Source organism: Miniopterus schreibersii (assembly GCF_964146895.1).
Source record: "Miniopterus schreibersii genome assembly, chromosome: 1".
Taxonomy (NCBI): Eukaryota; Metazoa; Chordata; class Mammalia; order Chiroptera; family Miniopteridae; genus Miniopterus; species Miniopterus schreibersii.
The window spans coordinates 153,255,058-153,273,352 of NC_138101.1; the positions used below are offsets into that span (position 1 = coordinate 153,255,058).

General features: G+C 36.9%; 1 protein-coding gene across 1 annotated transcript in view; it reads left to right on the forward strand.

The window, feature by feature from the left end:
* The window catches only part of UNC13C (unc-13 homolog C), a 462,926-nt gene that overhangs the window by 293,784 nt on the left and 150,847 nt on the right, over window positions 1-18,295 (forward strand). Inside the window, exon 17 of the mRNA XM_081120504.1 lies at window positions 7,881-8,014. Within this exon, the coding sequence (XP_080976630.1) occupies window positions 7,881-8,014 (134 nt within the window). The remainder of the gene's footprint in view (window positions 1-7,880; window positions 8,015-18,295) is intronic.

Consider the following 18,295-nt stretch of genomic DNA (forward strand, 5'->3'; position numbering starts at 1 on the left):
TTCCAGAAAATTCAAGAGGAGGGAAAACTCCCAAGCTCTTTTTATGAGGCCAGCATCATCCTAACCTCAAAATCAGATAACCCTACAAAGTAAAAAAACTACAGGCCAATATTCCTGATGAACATACACGCTAAAATCCTCAACAAAATACTAGCAAACTGGATCCAGCAATACATTAAAAAGAACATACACCATGACAAACTGTGATTTATTCCAGAAATGCAAGGCTGGTATAATATTCACTAATCAATAAATGTGATAGATCACATAAACAAAATGAAGGACAAAAATCATATGATCATATCAATAGATGCAGAAAAAGCATTCAAAAAAATCCAGCACCTATTTTTGATAAAAATTCTCAGCAAAGTGGGAATAGAGGGATCATACCTCAACATAATAAAGGCCAAATATGACAAACCTACAGCCAACATCATACTCAATGGGCAAAAACTAAAACTATTTCCCTTAAAAACAGGAACAAGACAGGGTTGTCTGCTTTCACCACTCCTTTTCAACGTAGTACTGGAAGCTCTTGCCACAGCCATCAGTCAGGAAGAAAACATAAAAGGCATCCAAATTGGAAAGGAGGAAATAAAACCATCATTATTTGCAGATGACATGATATTCTACATAGAAAACCCTAAAGACTCCACCAAAGTGCTACTGGATTTGATAAATGAATTCAGCAAGGTAGCTGGATACAAAATATACGTCTGAAAATCAACGGCATTTTTATACACCAACAATGAACTCTCAGAAAAACTAAAAAATAATAATAATAATAACATTTACCATTGCAACTAAAACATAAGATACTTAGGAATAAACTTAACCAAGGATGTAAAAGACCTGTACTTAGAAAACTACAGGACACTGAAAAAAGAAATAGAAGAAGATATAAACAAGTGGAAGAATATACCATGCTCATGGATTGGAAGAATTAATATCATTAAAATGTCCATACTACGCAAAGCAGTCTGCAGATTCAATGCAATTCCTATTAAATTACCAACAAAGCCCTGCCGGGTGTGGCTCAGCAGTTGAGTGTCGACCTGGGATCCAGACGATCGGGGTTCGATTCCCAGTCAGGGCACATGCCCAGGCTGTGGGCTCAATCAATGACTCTCTCTTATCATTGATGTTTCTATCTCTCTCTCTCCCTCTCCTTTCCTCTCTCTGAAATCAGTAAAGATATATTTAAAAAAATTAAAATAAAATACCAACAAAATATTTCACAGAGCGAGAACAAATATTCCAAAAATTTATATGGAACCAAAAAAGACCCTGAATAGCTACAGCAATCTTGAGAAAGAAGAACAGAGTTGGAGGGATCACTTTACCCAATATTAAACTATACTACAAAGCCATTGTAATCAAAACAGCCTGGTATTAGTACAACAACAGGCATATAGATCAATGGAACAGCACAGAGACCCCAGAAATAGATCCACGCTGTTATGGTCAGCTAATATTTGACAAAGGAGGCAAGAGCAAACAGTGGAGTAAAGACAGTCTCTTCCACAAATGGTGTTGGGAAAATTGGACAGGTATATGCAAACTAGATCAGCAATTTACTCCATACGCAAGAATAAATTAAAAATGGATAAAAGACTTAAATGTAAGTCATGAAACCATAAAAATCCTGGAAGAAAACTTAGGCAGTATAGCCATAGACATCTCATGTAGTAGAATTTTCACCAATGCATCCCCTAGGGCAAGAGAAACAAAAGAAAAAATGAACAAATGGTACTACATCAAACTAAACAGCTTCTGCACAGCAAAATAAATCAACCTCAAAATACAACGGAAACCCACGGTATAGGAGAATATATTTGCCAAGGCTGCATCTGATAAGGGGCTAATTTCCAAGGTGTACAAAAAACTCATATAACTCAACAAGAGGAAGACAAACCAATTAAAACATGAGCAAAAGACCTGAATAGACACTTCTCCAAAGAGGACATACAGATGGCCAAGAGATATATGAGAAACTACTCAACGTCACTAATCGTCAGAGAGATGCAAATTCAAACCACAATGAGGTATCACTTCATGCCTGTCAGAATAGCTGCCATCAACAAATCAACAAATGACATGTGCTGGCGAGGGTGTGGAGAAAGGGGAACCCTAGTACACTGCTGGTGGGAATGCAGACTGGTGAGAGAGAGAGAAACATGGATGTAAGAGCAAAACACTGATCAGCCACAGCCCCCACCCCACACACCCCTACCGGGAATCAAACCAGCAACCCCTTAGTGCATGGGACAGTGCCCAACCAACTGAGCCACACCAGCCAGAAATAAGAGGCATACAGTCAACTCAGTGTCATATGAGATATCTAGTTAACAGTTTAATATTAATTCATCTTGCCAGTCTTTTTGTTATATTTTAAGCTTGTTTCTTTTTAAATATTCAGGCTCACCTCTATTTTATTTTATTTTGTGTGTCTTTATAGACACACTGTCCTGACTTTCCAAGTATCTAGCATTTATAAACCTTGTTGCCAAAACTTTTAATCACCACTTATCTGCCATGAACCAAAGTTATTTCCCTATGCACATTGTAGCAGTCTCCTACTTACACACAAATCTGTAAGTTATTTTCAGAGATAACCACAGCTTCATTATCTCACCTAAGGAATCATTTGCTTGGCTCTTCTAGACCTCAGCTCTAGTGCCTTTCACCTAATCTCTATCCCAACCTCCATTCTCATTGTCCAAATGCCTAAACACCACCTGCTGTCTTTCTACCCTTCTCACTCCCTACCCCCTCTAGATCCATTCCTCCACCTTCCCTTTCCATTTTTCTTCTTTCTTTCTCTGGACCAAAATAAATATTTGTTCCAGCACTTCAACCATTCTTTTCAGGCACTCAAATCTTTCTTCTCTCCTGCTTTCATTGCACCCTAGTAGCGATTCCAGCATTCTGTTTCCTTGACGTCTAAATCCAATTCTGGAGAGAACTCATGACGATCCAGAGCACTGTCACTGTACACTCAGCAACCCACTTTCAGCAGAGCACTCAGACTACCTGGCAGTGCCACTGTGGGTTCCACTCAAGGCTCGCTCCTATTCCTGGAAGGAGCTATTTCAAACCTTTAGTACGTACTCCTCCTCTTTCCTCAGGATGGAACTTCTAGCATTTCTTTCCCCCATCAACCAGATTTATCTGCAAGACTCCTTATCACCTGAGTCCAAGAAAACCATGTGTTTCATTTATGCTTGAGGCTAATCCTCCCACGTGCACACTAGATCCCATTCTCTCCCATAACAAGGGCTTCATTTCCCCATCTATGCCTCTCTTTAATAAAATCTTATTTTCTTTTTTTTTAAAAAATTTCCCCCCAAGGTTTTGCCTGTAACCATCAATTCTCTTCCCTCTCTTTATGTAATCTTATTTACTCCATAATTTCAGCTACCACTTACATCCTGGAATTCTTCTATCCCTATCAATGATCCAGAATACTTTTTAACGCCAGGCCAATCTACTTAATTACCTTCTGAATAGTTCCACTTGGTTTCTCGCTCTCTTCCTCACCAACTAGGCAATGAGTCATATCAATTTTACTTGACTCTTTTATACATTTAATTTCATTAAATTTACTGCTTCTGTGAAGTCATTTAAAAAAACAAATGTAATTAAATACTCCCATGTTTAAAATCACTTAATAAAGTTCGGTTTAAATGCAAATTCCTTAGCATGACACACAAATTACTTCAGGATTTAACAGCATCTATCTCTAGAGCCTTTTTCCCCCTAAAGTATTTTCAGAGGCACATTTATTCTGTGGAAAATTTTGTAAAATGGGGTGTGGAAAATAGGAGGGGAGTAGAGAGTTTATCAAGTCCAAATACATTTGAGAAACTAATGCTCTCAGAGCAGTGGTTCTCAATCTAGTCCCTGAAAGAGCAGCAACAGAATTACTTCAGACTTCATTATATATGCATATTCTCAAGCCTCACCCTAGACCTACTGCACCAGGAACTCTGAGGAAGGGCCTAGCAATCTGCACTTTAGCAAGCCTTCCGAGGGATATTGATAGACACTAAAGTTTGAGAAGCACCATCTTAGAGAATTACAATGCATATTAACGTATTACTCAAAGAAGTCTGGAAATAACCCATTTAACTTTACTTATCAAGTGCTTGTAGCCTCATATTATTAGCAATATTCCAAGTATGTGTGTCATATGGTTTTGCATTTAAACATCAATCTTTGTATTTCTTTACCAAATATCTCCCCATAAACTTTGCCTGGCCAGCTCTTTAGAGAGGAGTTTCAAAATTACATATGGTTCCCCTAGCTGGGTGGCTCAGTTGGTGGGAGCATCATCCCACAAACCAAAAGTCTGTAGGTTTGATTCCCGGTCAGGGCACACACCCAGCTTCTGGGTTTGATCCCTACTTGGGGTGTGTTGTACATGTGGCGACCAATCCATGTTTCTCTCTCTCTCTTTTCCTTTCTCTCTCTCTCTCTTTCTCCCCCCTCCCTTTTTCTCTCTCTAAAATCAATGAAAACATATCCTAGGGTGAGGATGAAAAATAAATTATGTATGCTCACTGAACAAATACTTAGAATGTCACAGAAATACAGCAATCTTAGAAGTGTTGCATAACTCTTGCTACCATGAAGATATCTATTATTTCAACACTTTTGGGTTTTGCACATAATAGTCTTCTCTATATGTTGATCTCTTCTTGATGGAATATCTCCATATTTTCTTATTTGAAATTATGAAGGTGTAGTATACATCTTATCAGCTTCTCTATACAAGATTTTTTGTGTGGTAAAATATCCTTTTTAAATATGACTATTGGGTGCTTTATTCAGCTGACCCTGACAACTGTGCTCTTTCAAAAAATCCTCTCCTCATTATCCTGTCAGACATTCAAGTTTCTTTCCTCAATAGGCTATTAACAAAATATATTTTAGTCACTATAATAATGATGACCATAATTAAAATTGATCTACTAAGTCATTGTTTTATAAGTTTATTGTATATGTTGTTTGTTGTTGAGTTTATAATTATATATTATACTTGTATATTATGTAAATATATTATAAAATATATTTTTATTACAAGTACTAAGTTTAAAAAGTTTCAGTACATATTAATGTACTTATTAGCTTTTCAAAATTTCTACTACCATTATCTTAATTTTTTCAACCCTAAGGTCCAATGCCCTAATAGACTTCAAGGAGATTAATAAAGTCTTACTTAGAAAAATTTAATTCTTAATAAATCAGTTATATAGTCTAATAAATATCATTGTACCCCATTTTTACTTACCTTTTTTAAAGACTATTTTTTTAAATATGTTCTATTGATTTTTAGAGAGAGGAAGGAAGATGGAGAGAGAGAAACATCAATCGGTTGCCTTCCATATGCACCCTGACCAGGGATCACACCACAACCTGTGTATGTGCCCTGACCAGAAATTGAACTGGGGACCTTTTGGTGCATGGGACAACTCTCAACCAGCTGAGCCCCACCTGTCAGGGCTGTACACCATTGTTTTGAACATACAGCCTATTAAAATGCACTAGTAGCCTTGGCCGGTGGGGCTTGGTTTGTTGGGTGTCATCCCATGCACCGAAAAGTTGCTGGTTCGATCCAGGGAACATGCCCATGTTGCAGGCTCAGTTCCTGGTAGGGAGTGTGCAGGAGGCAGCCAGTCGATGTTTCACTCTCACACTGATGTTTCTCTCTCTCTTCCTCTCTCTCTAAAATTCAATTAAACATCTTTTTAAAAATTCACTAGCAAAATAGGGAGAACCTGATTTATGATATTACCCTGTGGTAGGTAAAAACTTATTGATTCAGCATTCCATTTGGTTTATTTTGATGCAACATACAGAATATAACACAAAAAATGGCACTATCTATAATCTTCTACTGTCATAAAAAAGAGTAATGGAGGTATAATTTGTGACAGCTAAGGGACTTTGGTATTAATGCATTTTCAACTACATACTTTAGTCTCTCCTCCTTTCCATATCAGTCTTTGCAGAATGATGATAAGTGACTGTGATGTTAAATGCATCATCTATAGTCATTTCCTCTCATTTAATTATATTACTTGAAATAAGTTAGACATAGAGTTTGTGCTATGTGCACATCATGATGATTAATGATAGTATTCTAGTCTAGTCTTCTGTGGCCATCAGAACTAATTTTATTCACAAACTTCACAACTCACGAGGCTCTGTTTTCTAAATACATCATAGAAAGGGAAATCTATTGAGTTTACTGTAATGAGTAAATAATTACATTATTGTGACAATAATAAAGTCCTGTTCACAAAAGAAAGATAAATTTTAATAGAAAATATAATTTACAAATAAGCAAGGCTACATATTTGTAAGCCAGCATTGCCGCCTTTATCTTCTTAAAGATCTATGATGTGCTTTGATGTACCTCAGGAATTGAAAAAGGGAGCCTGCCAAGGACTTTCCAGTGGTTTTCAGGGACCAGACATACAAAGTTCTTAAGATCCTTTGAAGACTGCTGGCAATTTGAAGTAATTTGTGCCAGCCTCTAATTTTTTGACTATTTTAATTTTGCTTTCCAACTTTTAATATCTGTTGCATTTTGAGCATAAAGGTAAATCAACAGTACTTGAAAGCACCCTGGAAAATTATATGTCCCTAAAGGTACATTACAGTCTATGTGTGGGGGTCTCTAATAGTAAGTGGATTCAACACAGGTTTGTATTTTAACTAAAGTGAGAATAATAATTGGGTGATGACTCATCCAAATCTTGTTACATGTCTTGGGCAGCAATAGAAGATGTGCATACAACCACTGAGCAAAGGGTGGCTGATTATCAGATAAGACATGGTAGTTAAATATGAAAATTGGTTGGGCCAAATATAATATAATCTACCTTTTATATCAGAGAGCCCATAAATTTTCTGAGCCACAAATTGAAGTTTTCAGATATCCTGGACCTATAAGTTTGTAAATAATTTAGCAAAAATTGCCAACGAAACAACCTTGCCTTCATCATTTTTGCCTAATTTTAAAAAGTAAATGTAAAAGAAGTGCTCTAAGAAGAATGCCCACCAAGCAAAATGACCAGGATATTTTATCAGTATGTTTGAAAGAATTATATGCACTGAGTATGAAGTTTATATGTGAAACTTTCAAGAATGTTCTTGTACTACTCCATATAACCTCAGTGTAAATTTAGACCATCCTGGGCAACACTGTCTTTCTAGAGGTGAGAGTTGGAGAATTAATTCATTATGGTAAATCAAGGATTCAAATATGGCTTAAACACACACACACACACACACACACACACACACACACACACACACAGTCTTCCAAAGTTTTAGTTAACTAGATGCATTTGTAGGTGGAATAAGAGAGTTGTGGGCCATTCATGTAACATGTATATATTGTAGAATTTAATAGTATTGACTTTGTAACCAGGCAGCCTTGAGTTCTGCCCGCTTGCTACCCATATGACTTTGAACAAAATATTTCAGCAGGATATATTTGGATAAATTTTTCACACACGTGCACACACACACACACACACACCCCTTTGGATACAAAGAATTCAACCTTTCTCCTTGGGGGAAGCCCCATAAAAGGGATAATTTCAACAGTAATAATTCCTAAGATTATAGTCAGAGGAAGAGAAAGATTCACTCTAGAACCAAAGCATTTAGAAATACAAGCCTGGCCACTGTGACCAGTGGGGTCTTACTCAATGAAGGAAGGAAATCTGAATTTTATAGCTTTGGCTCACATGATCTAAGAACTTTTTCACAACATTGTTCTCTGATCCTCCTGTTTGGCAGTGACTTCTAACTAAAGTCATACCATTTAACCTCTTCTTTTTCATGTTACGTGACCTTGTGAGCAGAGTAAGAGACAAGACATTCCTCGAGAAGAGCAAGGACCAACCACCAAGAACTTGGATTTTTGGCCCCAACTTATTACCCTGATGGTCACTATTATTGATGAAGATAGAACGGCCTACACACCTGCCCTGAATCAGTAAGTACACTGTTTCACAAATGAATGGATTTTAGTCAACTGAAGTTAATATATATGTATATTTGAAGCACTGCTTATGCTCTCATGACAATGACAATTTTTTTTCTAAAAATAAGCTATAGCGTACCCTAGCTGGTCTTGCTCAGTGGTTAGAGCATCGGCCCTCAGACGGAAGGATCCAGGGTTCGATTCTGGCCAAAGGCACATATATCAGTTGCAGGCTCGAACCTCAGCCCCTGTCGGGGCACGTGCTGGAGACAACCACTTGATGTGTCTCTCTCACATCGATGTCTCTCTCTCTCTCTCTTTAGCTACCTTCCACTTTCCCTGAAAAGCAATGGAAAAAATATCCTCAGGTGAGGATTAAAAAATAATAATAATAAGCTATAGTAGAAAGCAGTATTTTTTACTTTTATCAGAAAATATCAAATCAATGATATTATAAAATTTCAGTTCAGGCACCATAGAGTGTGATTCTTTGGATATGGAAACAAATATTTCCCAAGATTGATTGATTGATTTTAATATATCTTTATTGATTTCAGAGAGAGGAAAGGAAAGGGAGACAGAAAGATAGAAACATCAGTGATGAGAGAGTCATTGATCGGCTGCCTCCTGCACGCCCCCCTACTGGGGATGGAGCCCACAACCCGGGCATGTGCCCTGACCAGGAATCGAACCCTGACCGCCTGGATCCTAGGTCGATGCTCAACTGCTGAGCCACATGCATCCGGGCCCAAGATTTATTTTTATTTAATGTAGAAAAGTGTTCTCTTTCCTCTGGCTCCTTTCATAACTATCCCATTGTCATAAGAAAAGAAAAGATGCACCCCCCAAACTAAAAAAATGTTGAAGAACTAGTATTAAATACGTAAATTTAAAGATCTATCCCAAAAAACTGCTTTCAAAATAGATGTGTATCCTGGATTTAACAAATTTAATGCAATATTTAATAGAACAATTTTGTTTTCTTAAATAATAACCTAAGCCTATGCCTTCATACATAGAATTTACAAATTATGAGCTCGTAGACAAGGCAGATGAATTCATGGTTATTCCAGAAGAACAGACTCTTGAATAATCTAAAATCATCAACTTATCCAAATGCCACTAGCTATGAGACCTTGGGCAAAGAATCTAATCTCCCTGGGTCTCAGTTTCCTCATGTGTAAAATAAGGACATATTACTAGATAATTTCCAAGATCCACTCCAGCTTTAATGTTGCACATTTAGGATTTATCTCATACCCACTCTTGAGGGCTATTCAAGCCAAATATCAGCTGACCCTGCCAGCCACGCGCGTGCATTCCGGTTGGTGAGGAGGGTGTCCTGACGTGCTGGTAATACCTGAAGTGCCGTGGACAGCAGGGGTCGCAGAAGTGTACAAACCACGAAGTGGGACGCGAAGGCGATTCAGACTTACGGAGAACTGGTTTTATTAATTCTCATTCTCTGTGACCCTACTGGTCAAGACAGTTAGGGGCTTTTTTGCTTATGTTGAATCCAATTGAAATTCCAATTACAGAAAAAGTAAATTTAAATATCCAACTTTTCACCCCTTCCCGCTTCTTAACCACTCATTTCACCCACTCCAAGTTCCTGCTTTCCGTGGGGCAAGGCGTCCTCTCTTGGATATATAAGCACGGTAGCCTCCTTAGGTTTGTCTTTTCGCTTTCTTCTCCCTTTCCCCTTATATGCACCTTTTCTGCCTGTGAGCAGAGTGTCTTCCGATGACCATTTGTAGAGACTTTGCCCTTTTATTCTTTTCTGGTGGTCCAGGCCTTGAGTTTCTCTTTTAATGTCTGACGTGTCCTCAGCTCATCCTGCTTAGCTTTGTGAAATACGTGTTTTTTTTATTCATCCTTTGGAACGCTCTTAAAGACAGGGCAATTTCCTAAAGATAGAAAGATCAATGACTTGTTTCAAAACCCGTTTCCTTGGGCTCAGATAGGCCACTTGATAAGTGACTATTGAATGAGAACAAAAATCTGCTTAGAAATGCTAATTACGTTATTTGAAAGGATTTTGTTTTTAATCAAAGAAATTCTTTATATTTACCAAATACCAGAAATCAGGATATGACTAAAAAAAAAAAAAGATACATTATAAAATCATCAAATCAATTAAAGTTTCCTAGATTTATCTTCAATCATATACTATGAACAACACATAAAATTTTTAATGGACTTTTTATACTTGTATTAAAGCAAATACATTAATTATGGCAAAAATAAATTTTGAATTATGTCTACTAAGTATAAAAAATGAGCAATGTCACAAGGAAACAAGAGCCCTGTCTTTGTTTTGTTTTTTATTATTGTTTTTAATGTCATAGTTTAGAGTGACTTTTTTTTCCGTGAAACCTAGTCCTAAAAAAAATAAATGCCATTCTTCTATGGAATCTATGTTTTATGATTGTATTTGCTCAGATTTAGACGATGTTGTAAAGATTTTTTGCTTATTAAGGATCATTTTATTTTGTTTCTCATTTAATTGAATCAGCGTTTTAAGTGAACTCATCTGAAAAGTGAGGCAAGGTGAGGTCTTGGTCGCCAGTGTTGCATCTGTGAGAGTTTCGTTTCCCTAATTATCTCATTGGTTAGCTACACTGCCACAGTGTTTCACAAAGCAGAAAATCCAGACCACTGGAGTCAGGATTACATGGGTTACTAGCTGGGTTTGCAGATCCTGAGCCCCATTCTAAATCTATGGAGTCAAAATCTGAAGTTGGCAGATAGGTCTGCTTTATTAACAATCATGTATTCTATGTGCACCACAGGATGAAAGCCCAGGCCAATTTGTGAAGGCCCTGTCAGGTTAAAACAAGTTTTAGTTTTGTTTGGAAGGCAATGGGATGTGGACAAATGATTTAAATGTATAGGACTTCATTTTAGTTCTTGCAGAGGGCTCTAGCATTATTGATATAAGTAATTTATTGAATGAAGTATTTATCATGACTTTGAAAAATCATTATATGCTTTTGCTTATTCAAATTTGATAACAATTTATAATAATTGTAGAATGCAAACATAAAGGGAGGGATTTGTTTTATTTTATACACTGGTATATAACCAGGCATATACAGTGGTTGAATGAATGAATAAATTAAAGTAAATCTGTATGTGTAGTTGGTATCTGTTCTTTCTGTTTCTATCCCATTGATTAATTGATGCACTAGAGTATTCCTTTGAGCAACATTTTTCACATTGTTAAAATTATCTTTTATGAAGTGGATTTCTAAGTGCTTGTAGAAATTTCACTATCACGTTGAAACTGAAAACTATTAAGTAGAGTATTTTTAGATCTTTAGATGTCAGCTATCTCTCCCCTTTTAACAGATTTACTGAGGTAAAACTGAATACAATAAAACTGCACATTTAAAGTGTACAATTTGATTAGTTTTGACAAATATACCTAATCGTGAAACTCTTCACCACAAGATACTGAGGAGCCCTGCCGGGCGTGGCTCAGCAGTTGAGCGTCAACCTAGGATCCAGGCGATCGGGGTTCGATTCCCGGTCAGGGCACATGCCCGGGTTGCAGGCTCAATCAATGACTCTCTCATCATTGATGTTTCTATCTCTCTCTCTCCTTTCCTCTCTCTGAAATCAATAAAGATATATTTAAAAAAAAAAAAGATACTGAAGATATCCATCACCCCACTAAGTTTCCGTGTGTCTTGTGTAACCCATACCAGATAACCACTGGTCTACTTTCTGATACTATAAATTAGTTTAGAGATTTTTTTTTTTTTGTAAAGGATAATATTATATATATCATATATATAATTTTGTCTGACTTTTTTCACTCATAGCAAGTATTTTGAGGTTCAGCCTGGTCATGTGTATCAATACTTCATCTCCTTTTATTTCTGAGTAATGTTCCACTCTATAGGTATACCACAAAATTTGCATGCATCCAACTGTTAGGGTTAGGTTTAGGGTTAGTGTCATCACTGGGTTTTTTTTCCAGATGAGGTTGCTATGAATATTTGTTTACAAGTTTTTGCGTAGACACATTCTTTCATTTCATGTAGTAGGTAGATGTTTAATGTTTCTTAAAATTGCCAAAATGCTTTACATTGGTTATACAAAATGCTTTACAAAATGGTTATACATTGCCAACCCTTGGTATAATTTGACTTTTAATTGTAGTCATTCAAATAGGCGTACAGTGGTAGCTCATTGTGGTTTTAATTTCTGCTTTTCTAAATACTGATATCTACCATCTTTTTACATGCTTATTCGCCATCCATATATCTTTTTTTTGGTGAAGTGTCTGTTCAAATCTTTTTCGCATTTCCAGATTAGAATATTTATTTTCTTCTTATTAAGTTGTAATGGTTCTTTATATATTCTAAATAAAAGTCTGTTGTCAAATATAAATTTGACAATATTTTTCTTAGTTTGTGACTTTATTTTCCATTTTCTTACTAATATCCTTTGAAGAGCATTTTTTTAATGGCATAATCCAATTTATTGCTTGTTTTCCTTTATAATTTGGGATTCTTGTGGCCTAGTTAAGAAATCTTTGCAACACCCAAATTCAACTTGCAACATGACCGTTTTCATCTAGATGTCTTACATTGATGTCTATGGTTCATTTCAAGGTTTAGTTTTGTATATGCTGTGATATACAGTTTAAGATTCTTTGGGATCTTTTTCATATATTTATCTAATATTTTCAAATCTGCGTGTTAGAAAAATTATCCTTTCCCCTTTGAATTACTTTGACAGCTTTGTAAAAAGAGATCAGTTTAAGTATATGTGTAAGAGTCTATTTCTGTACTCTGTTCCATTGATCTATTGATTCGTACATATATTGGTCTAGTGGTGATAAATATCCTCAACTTTAGTCTGGACAACTCTTTATTGCTCCTTCAATTCTGAAAGACAATTCCTCTAAGTAGAGTATTCTTGTTTGGCAGGTGTTGTTGTTGTTTTTTTCTTGCAGCAATTTTAATATATCATCTCACTCCCTTCTTGCCTGCAAAGTTTCTGCTGAAAATCCACTGATAGCCTTATAGGAATTTCCTTGTATGTAACAAGTTGCTTTTGTCTTGCTGCTTTTTAAAGTCTCTCTTTGTTTATTATATATTCTTTCTCTTTGTTGAAATTCTCACTGTGCTCATCATGCATTGATTTCCTGACATCAGTGCACATTTTTATGACCATTATTTCAAACTCTATATCAGGTAAATCACTTATCTCCATTTCATTAAGATCAGTTTCTGGTGGTTTATCTTGTTCTTTTGTTTCGGATGTAATCCCTGGCTGCTTCATTTCCCTTGACTCTCTGTGTGGGTTTCTCCACCTTAGATAAAACAGCCTAGACTTGGCAGAGAGATCTCATCAATCAGTGCAGCCCAAGCTCCTGGTTGTCTCTCAAACCTTTATGATAGTCCAAGCTTCTCTCTTTGTTTTTAGTGGCTCCCAAAGTTGAGGGTGTGCCAAGACCTATCAGTGTTCCAAAATGGGAGGAATGCAGCCAGCACCTACATGCAGGCTAATTAGAAGCCAGGCCCTCAGGCAACAGCTGGGAAAGTATGTAATTAAGCCCCTTCCTGGGAGAAACAGGAAGATGGACATTTTTGCCTGCGCATCTCTACTGGGCCCAAGAATATAGCCATGGGGGTGGGAGTGGGAAAGGGAAATACTCCTGCACCTATTGCAAAGCTGCTGCTTTGTTTGCTATAGTCCTGTGAGACTTGTGAATGCAAGCCCTATAACGTATCAGAGCTAGGTGAGTTGAGGACCTGTCCCTCTGGTGGTAGCCATAGAAATTGGGGCACTGAAGGAGTGGACAAGCTCCTTTTAGGAGATACTAGCAATTTAGTTATATTGTTGGAACAAGCTAAAGGGGGAGCACAAGAGAAGTGCCCACTGGCTTTCCTGGGCTCTGGGGAGGCTCAGCCATCCCCCTATGCATGCTAAATTAGAAGCCAGGCCCCCAGGCATCAGTGTATAAATTATGCAGTCCCACCCCTTCCAGGGAAAGACTGGGAGATGGGCATTTTGCCTGTTTTTTCTGGGCTAGATTGAAGGGACAGCCACAGGGAGTGCTCAAGCACATATTGACAATTGCTTCTTTATTTGCTATGGTCCTAGGAGTCTTATGCTCACAAGCCCTGTTGGCTTTCAGCACTAGTTGTTTCAGGGGTCCATCCCTCAGATAGGAGTCTTAAAAGCTGGGGTATTAGGTGTAGAGTCCAAACCCTTTGCTACTCAGGGAAAAGCTGGCAGCTGGAGATTCCCTCCAACTGTATGGCTCTGCGGTGGTAGTGGCGGGGCGGGGAGGGCATTAATAGCAAGACTGTGTCTCAGCTTTATCTCCTCATTTTGATGTGGGAATTTCCTCATATGCCCAATATGTAGGAGTCACTCAACTAGTGTCTGAATTTCTCTCGGAAGGAATTGCTATATGCATAGTGGTACATTCAGGACATCCTTGGGAGGGCAGTTCTGGAGCTTCCTGTGTCCCCATTTTGGTTTTCCCCAAACCTACTTGTTCTTAATTGAGTTTTTGCAGTTTGTGTCTTTCAAGGAATTTTTTCATTTAATCTAAGTGGTCAAATTTGCTATCAGATGGTTACTCATGGCATTCTCTATTATTCTTTTAAGTGTCTATAAAATCTGAATTCATTTCCCCTCTCTCATCTTTAATATTGATATTTTGTATATTCTCTCCTTTTTTTTTTTTCCTGTCCAACTGGCTAGAGATTTATTAGTCTTCTGAAAATGAAACATTTTGGTTTCATTAAAACTCTATTGTTTTTGGCTTTAAAGTAAACTGCTTTATTTTCTATTCTTTATTGTTGTTGTTGTTTTATGTATAAGTGGAGATAACTGTTAAAAGGCTATAGCACTAATCCAGTGAGAAGATTTGAGGGCTTTGTATAAAATGATGGAGAGAAGTAGGATCACATTTGAGAAATATTAAGGAGATAAATGGAGATTTTTTTCTAACTTCCTTGAATGACGTGTTTAGGGAGAAGGTAGAAACAATGAAGATCCTGTAGTTATGGAGGCACCATTAATTGAGATGATAAATTCTGGAGGAAGTATCAATTTGAAAGTACATAGTTTAAAAAAAGGAAGTGCAGCTCTCATCATTGATGTTTCTGTCTCTCTTTCTCCCTCTCCCTTCCTCTCTCTGAAATCAATAAAGATATATTTAAAAAAAAAAAAAAAAAAAAGGAAGTACATAGTGAGTTACACTGGGACATATAGAGATTTGGCAATCTGTGTGACTTCCATAAATTACATGCAGTAGGAAATTGTGTAATTACAAGCAACAGTTCTTTAGACTGACATCAACCAAATGTATAATGTAGGAGAGGTTCACGATATACGATTGAGAGTAAGAAATCGTATTTTTTTTAATATTCAGAAAATTTTACTCTCAGGTCATTTAAATTATTGTGACTCTACATCACTTCGTTTTTTCTAATGCTGACCAAAATATAAGCAGAAATATCTTTCATCCACTCTATGATCCTGTGTATTTACATGCATTTTATTATCGTCTGTAATTTCTTTTAGTTTCCTCCAAAGGCATACATATAGTTAAGGCTCAATTTATGTTCTCTCTCCATTAAGAGTACATGGTAGAGGACCCAATGTGTTGAATAAAAAAGGGGCCAAATTTCCAAAATATTCTATTTTACTTGCAAAAATAATATATGATGCATTTATTTTCTCAAGGCTCTGGGATGAGTCGGAACATGGTTTTTGAGCTAGACATCTTAAAAGATCGTATATTTCATTTGCTGCAGTGAGGAAACTGGGTTGAAGCTACTTTGATCAGGGATTTACAACTGGTACTTTCCGTTTTGGAACTAATGATGTTCAAAGTATTAAAGCTATTGATTTATTTTCTTTCACCGTGGCTTCCATAAATTATATTTTAAAAATTGTTGCAAGAGTGTTCATCATACTCAAAATTATAGAGACTATACAATGAAGCCTTATTTCCATCACCCAAACTCAACAATTCCCAAGGTTTTGTTGTATTTTCATCTATATGCTTGAGCTTTCTCTTCTTTGCTGTATGATCTTCAGCAAATCGGACATTCTATCATTTTCTCCCTGCATACTTCAGCATTCATCTCTAAAAAAATGGTGGCTATTCTCTTGCATATCACAATGTCATTACTGCAGATAATGACATTAACTGCAATGCCCTGGTATCATGTACTCCCTGTTCCATAATCAAATGCCACTGTTTTTCTTTAAAACTGCCTTTTTTACATTTGACTTGTTTTAATCAGGATTCAAATAAGGTCCACATACTACACATATGGTTTTCATGTGTCATAAGTGTCTCTCGTTCTACCTCAGCTCCCATCCCTTTTCTTTTATTCATGCCACCACCGACTTCTTAAAAAAGCCACATTCATTGTCCTTTAGAATACTCCATTTTCTGGATCATTCCACTTGCCTCTTTATGTTTAAGTTGCTCCTCCATATTTGACACTCTCCATAGCTGAACATTATTAGCTCTAGAGGCTAACTTTCAGGTTCCTTTTATTTTATTTTATTTTTCAAGAATACACCACAGGTGACTTTATGCTTCATACTTTATCACATCAGGAGTTACATTAAGTCTGATTGCTCCCTCTGTAGTGACGCTAAGATTGATCAGTGATGACGGCTTGATCTCTCCATTCCCAAGTTTTCTATTGATCTGTCTTCTAATGCTTTTATCTATTTATTATCATTTTAGAATCAGTTATTCCACTAGGAACTGCAAAATTGTGGCTTTGTAATATTATTTCTTCAACATTTATTACTTAGGTGGTTATTGCTTTTTTCTGTAAAGGACTTCCCCCCATCAATTAGGGATACTTACTTGGTTACCCTGCAATAGAATAAGTACAGGAAAGATAGGGCAAATATTTAATTCTTTCTCTTACCTTAAAGATTTTTCCATCTTTTTTTTCCTGCTTTATTTACTTTTATCATTTTCATCAGCATTATCATTTAAATGTAACAAATATGTATTGAATATTCTATACATGCCAGGCACTGTGCAACATTGTGGCCACAAAAAGTTAATTGGGAAAGAGATATATACAAAATTAAACATGGGTCTTAAACTGGCTAATTACTGTGTGTGCCATATTGAGAAGTCATTCTGGGGTTAAATTCCTTTCCTCACAGTCCCTTGTTGAGGTAACCTAGTGAGAAAAACCAGATTTGCTCTCTGGAACTAGACTGAGAAGTCCAGAGAATGAGACCGTTGACAAGGAGAATAGACACTGAAAGTTTACCAGTTTGTAGACAGCTGTAGTAAGTGATCCAAAATTAACAATAAGTCAAAATGATGTATAAATAGAAGCCAGGAGATAAACAGGGTTGAGTGAGAGGAAGTCAGTAAGAGAAAAGATGCTTAAAAGAAGCATAAGTATGAGAATAGCTGAATCACGGTATAGGTGGACTTCTTGGGTGAGGAGCCCATCTGCAGTCACTTACTGCACTCCCCAGGCTGCCTTCACCTCTGAAGGAGCTTCTCATTCATGGTTCCGTGAGACCTGACTCTACTGGTCATTGCTCCACCTATTAGACTGAGTTCAGCTTTCCTTAGGTTCTTGAACAATGTGGGAAATGCAGTTTAGTCTTGTTTCTCTGTTATACTATGTTTACAAAATTACCTTTTCATTATTTGTAGTTACTTGAGTCTGTGACCCTTCTAGCCAAAGTAGCATAACTAACCTGGTATGATAATAGATGGAACAGCACATGTATTCCACTATGGTTGCAGTAGGTTGCTGTTGAAGTGTAAAGGAATACTTTAATTTGAATAAATAAACAATTTATTTTCTACAAGAAATCAGCCTACAGAGCTGGGGTTTACAGTGGGGAGAACGGACAATTAAAAACATCTTTAGAAATCTAAAATGTAGCCCTGACCAGTTTGGCTCAGTGGTTAAAGCATCGGCCCTCGGACTGAAGGGTCTCAGGTTTGATTCCAGTCAGGGGCACATACCTTACCTGCAGGCTCAATCCCCTGTGCTGGTCCCAGTGCCTGCGGGGGCAACCAATCAATGTGTGTCTCTTTCTCACATCGTTGTCTCTCTCTCTCTCTCTCTCTCCCTTCCCCACCTCCTCCACTCTCTTTGAAAAGCAATGGAAAAAATATCCTCAAGTGAGAATTAAAAAAAAAAATACCTAAAATCTAGGCTAAAACTACCTAACTAAAGGTACAGAAAAAAAGAAAAAGAAAAGAAGAATATAAGTCACTTTGAAAGTGTTTTTCATGTTAAGTACAGCCATTTTTGA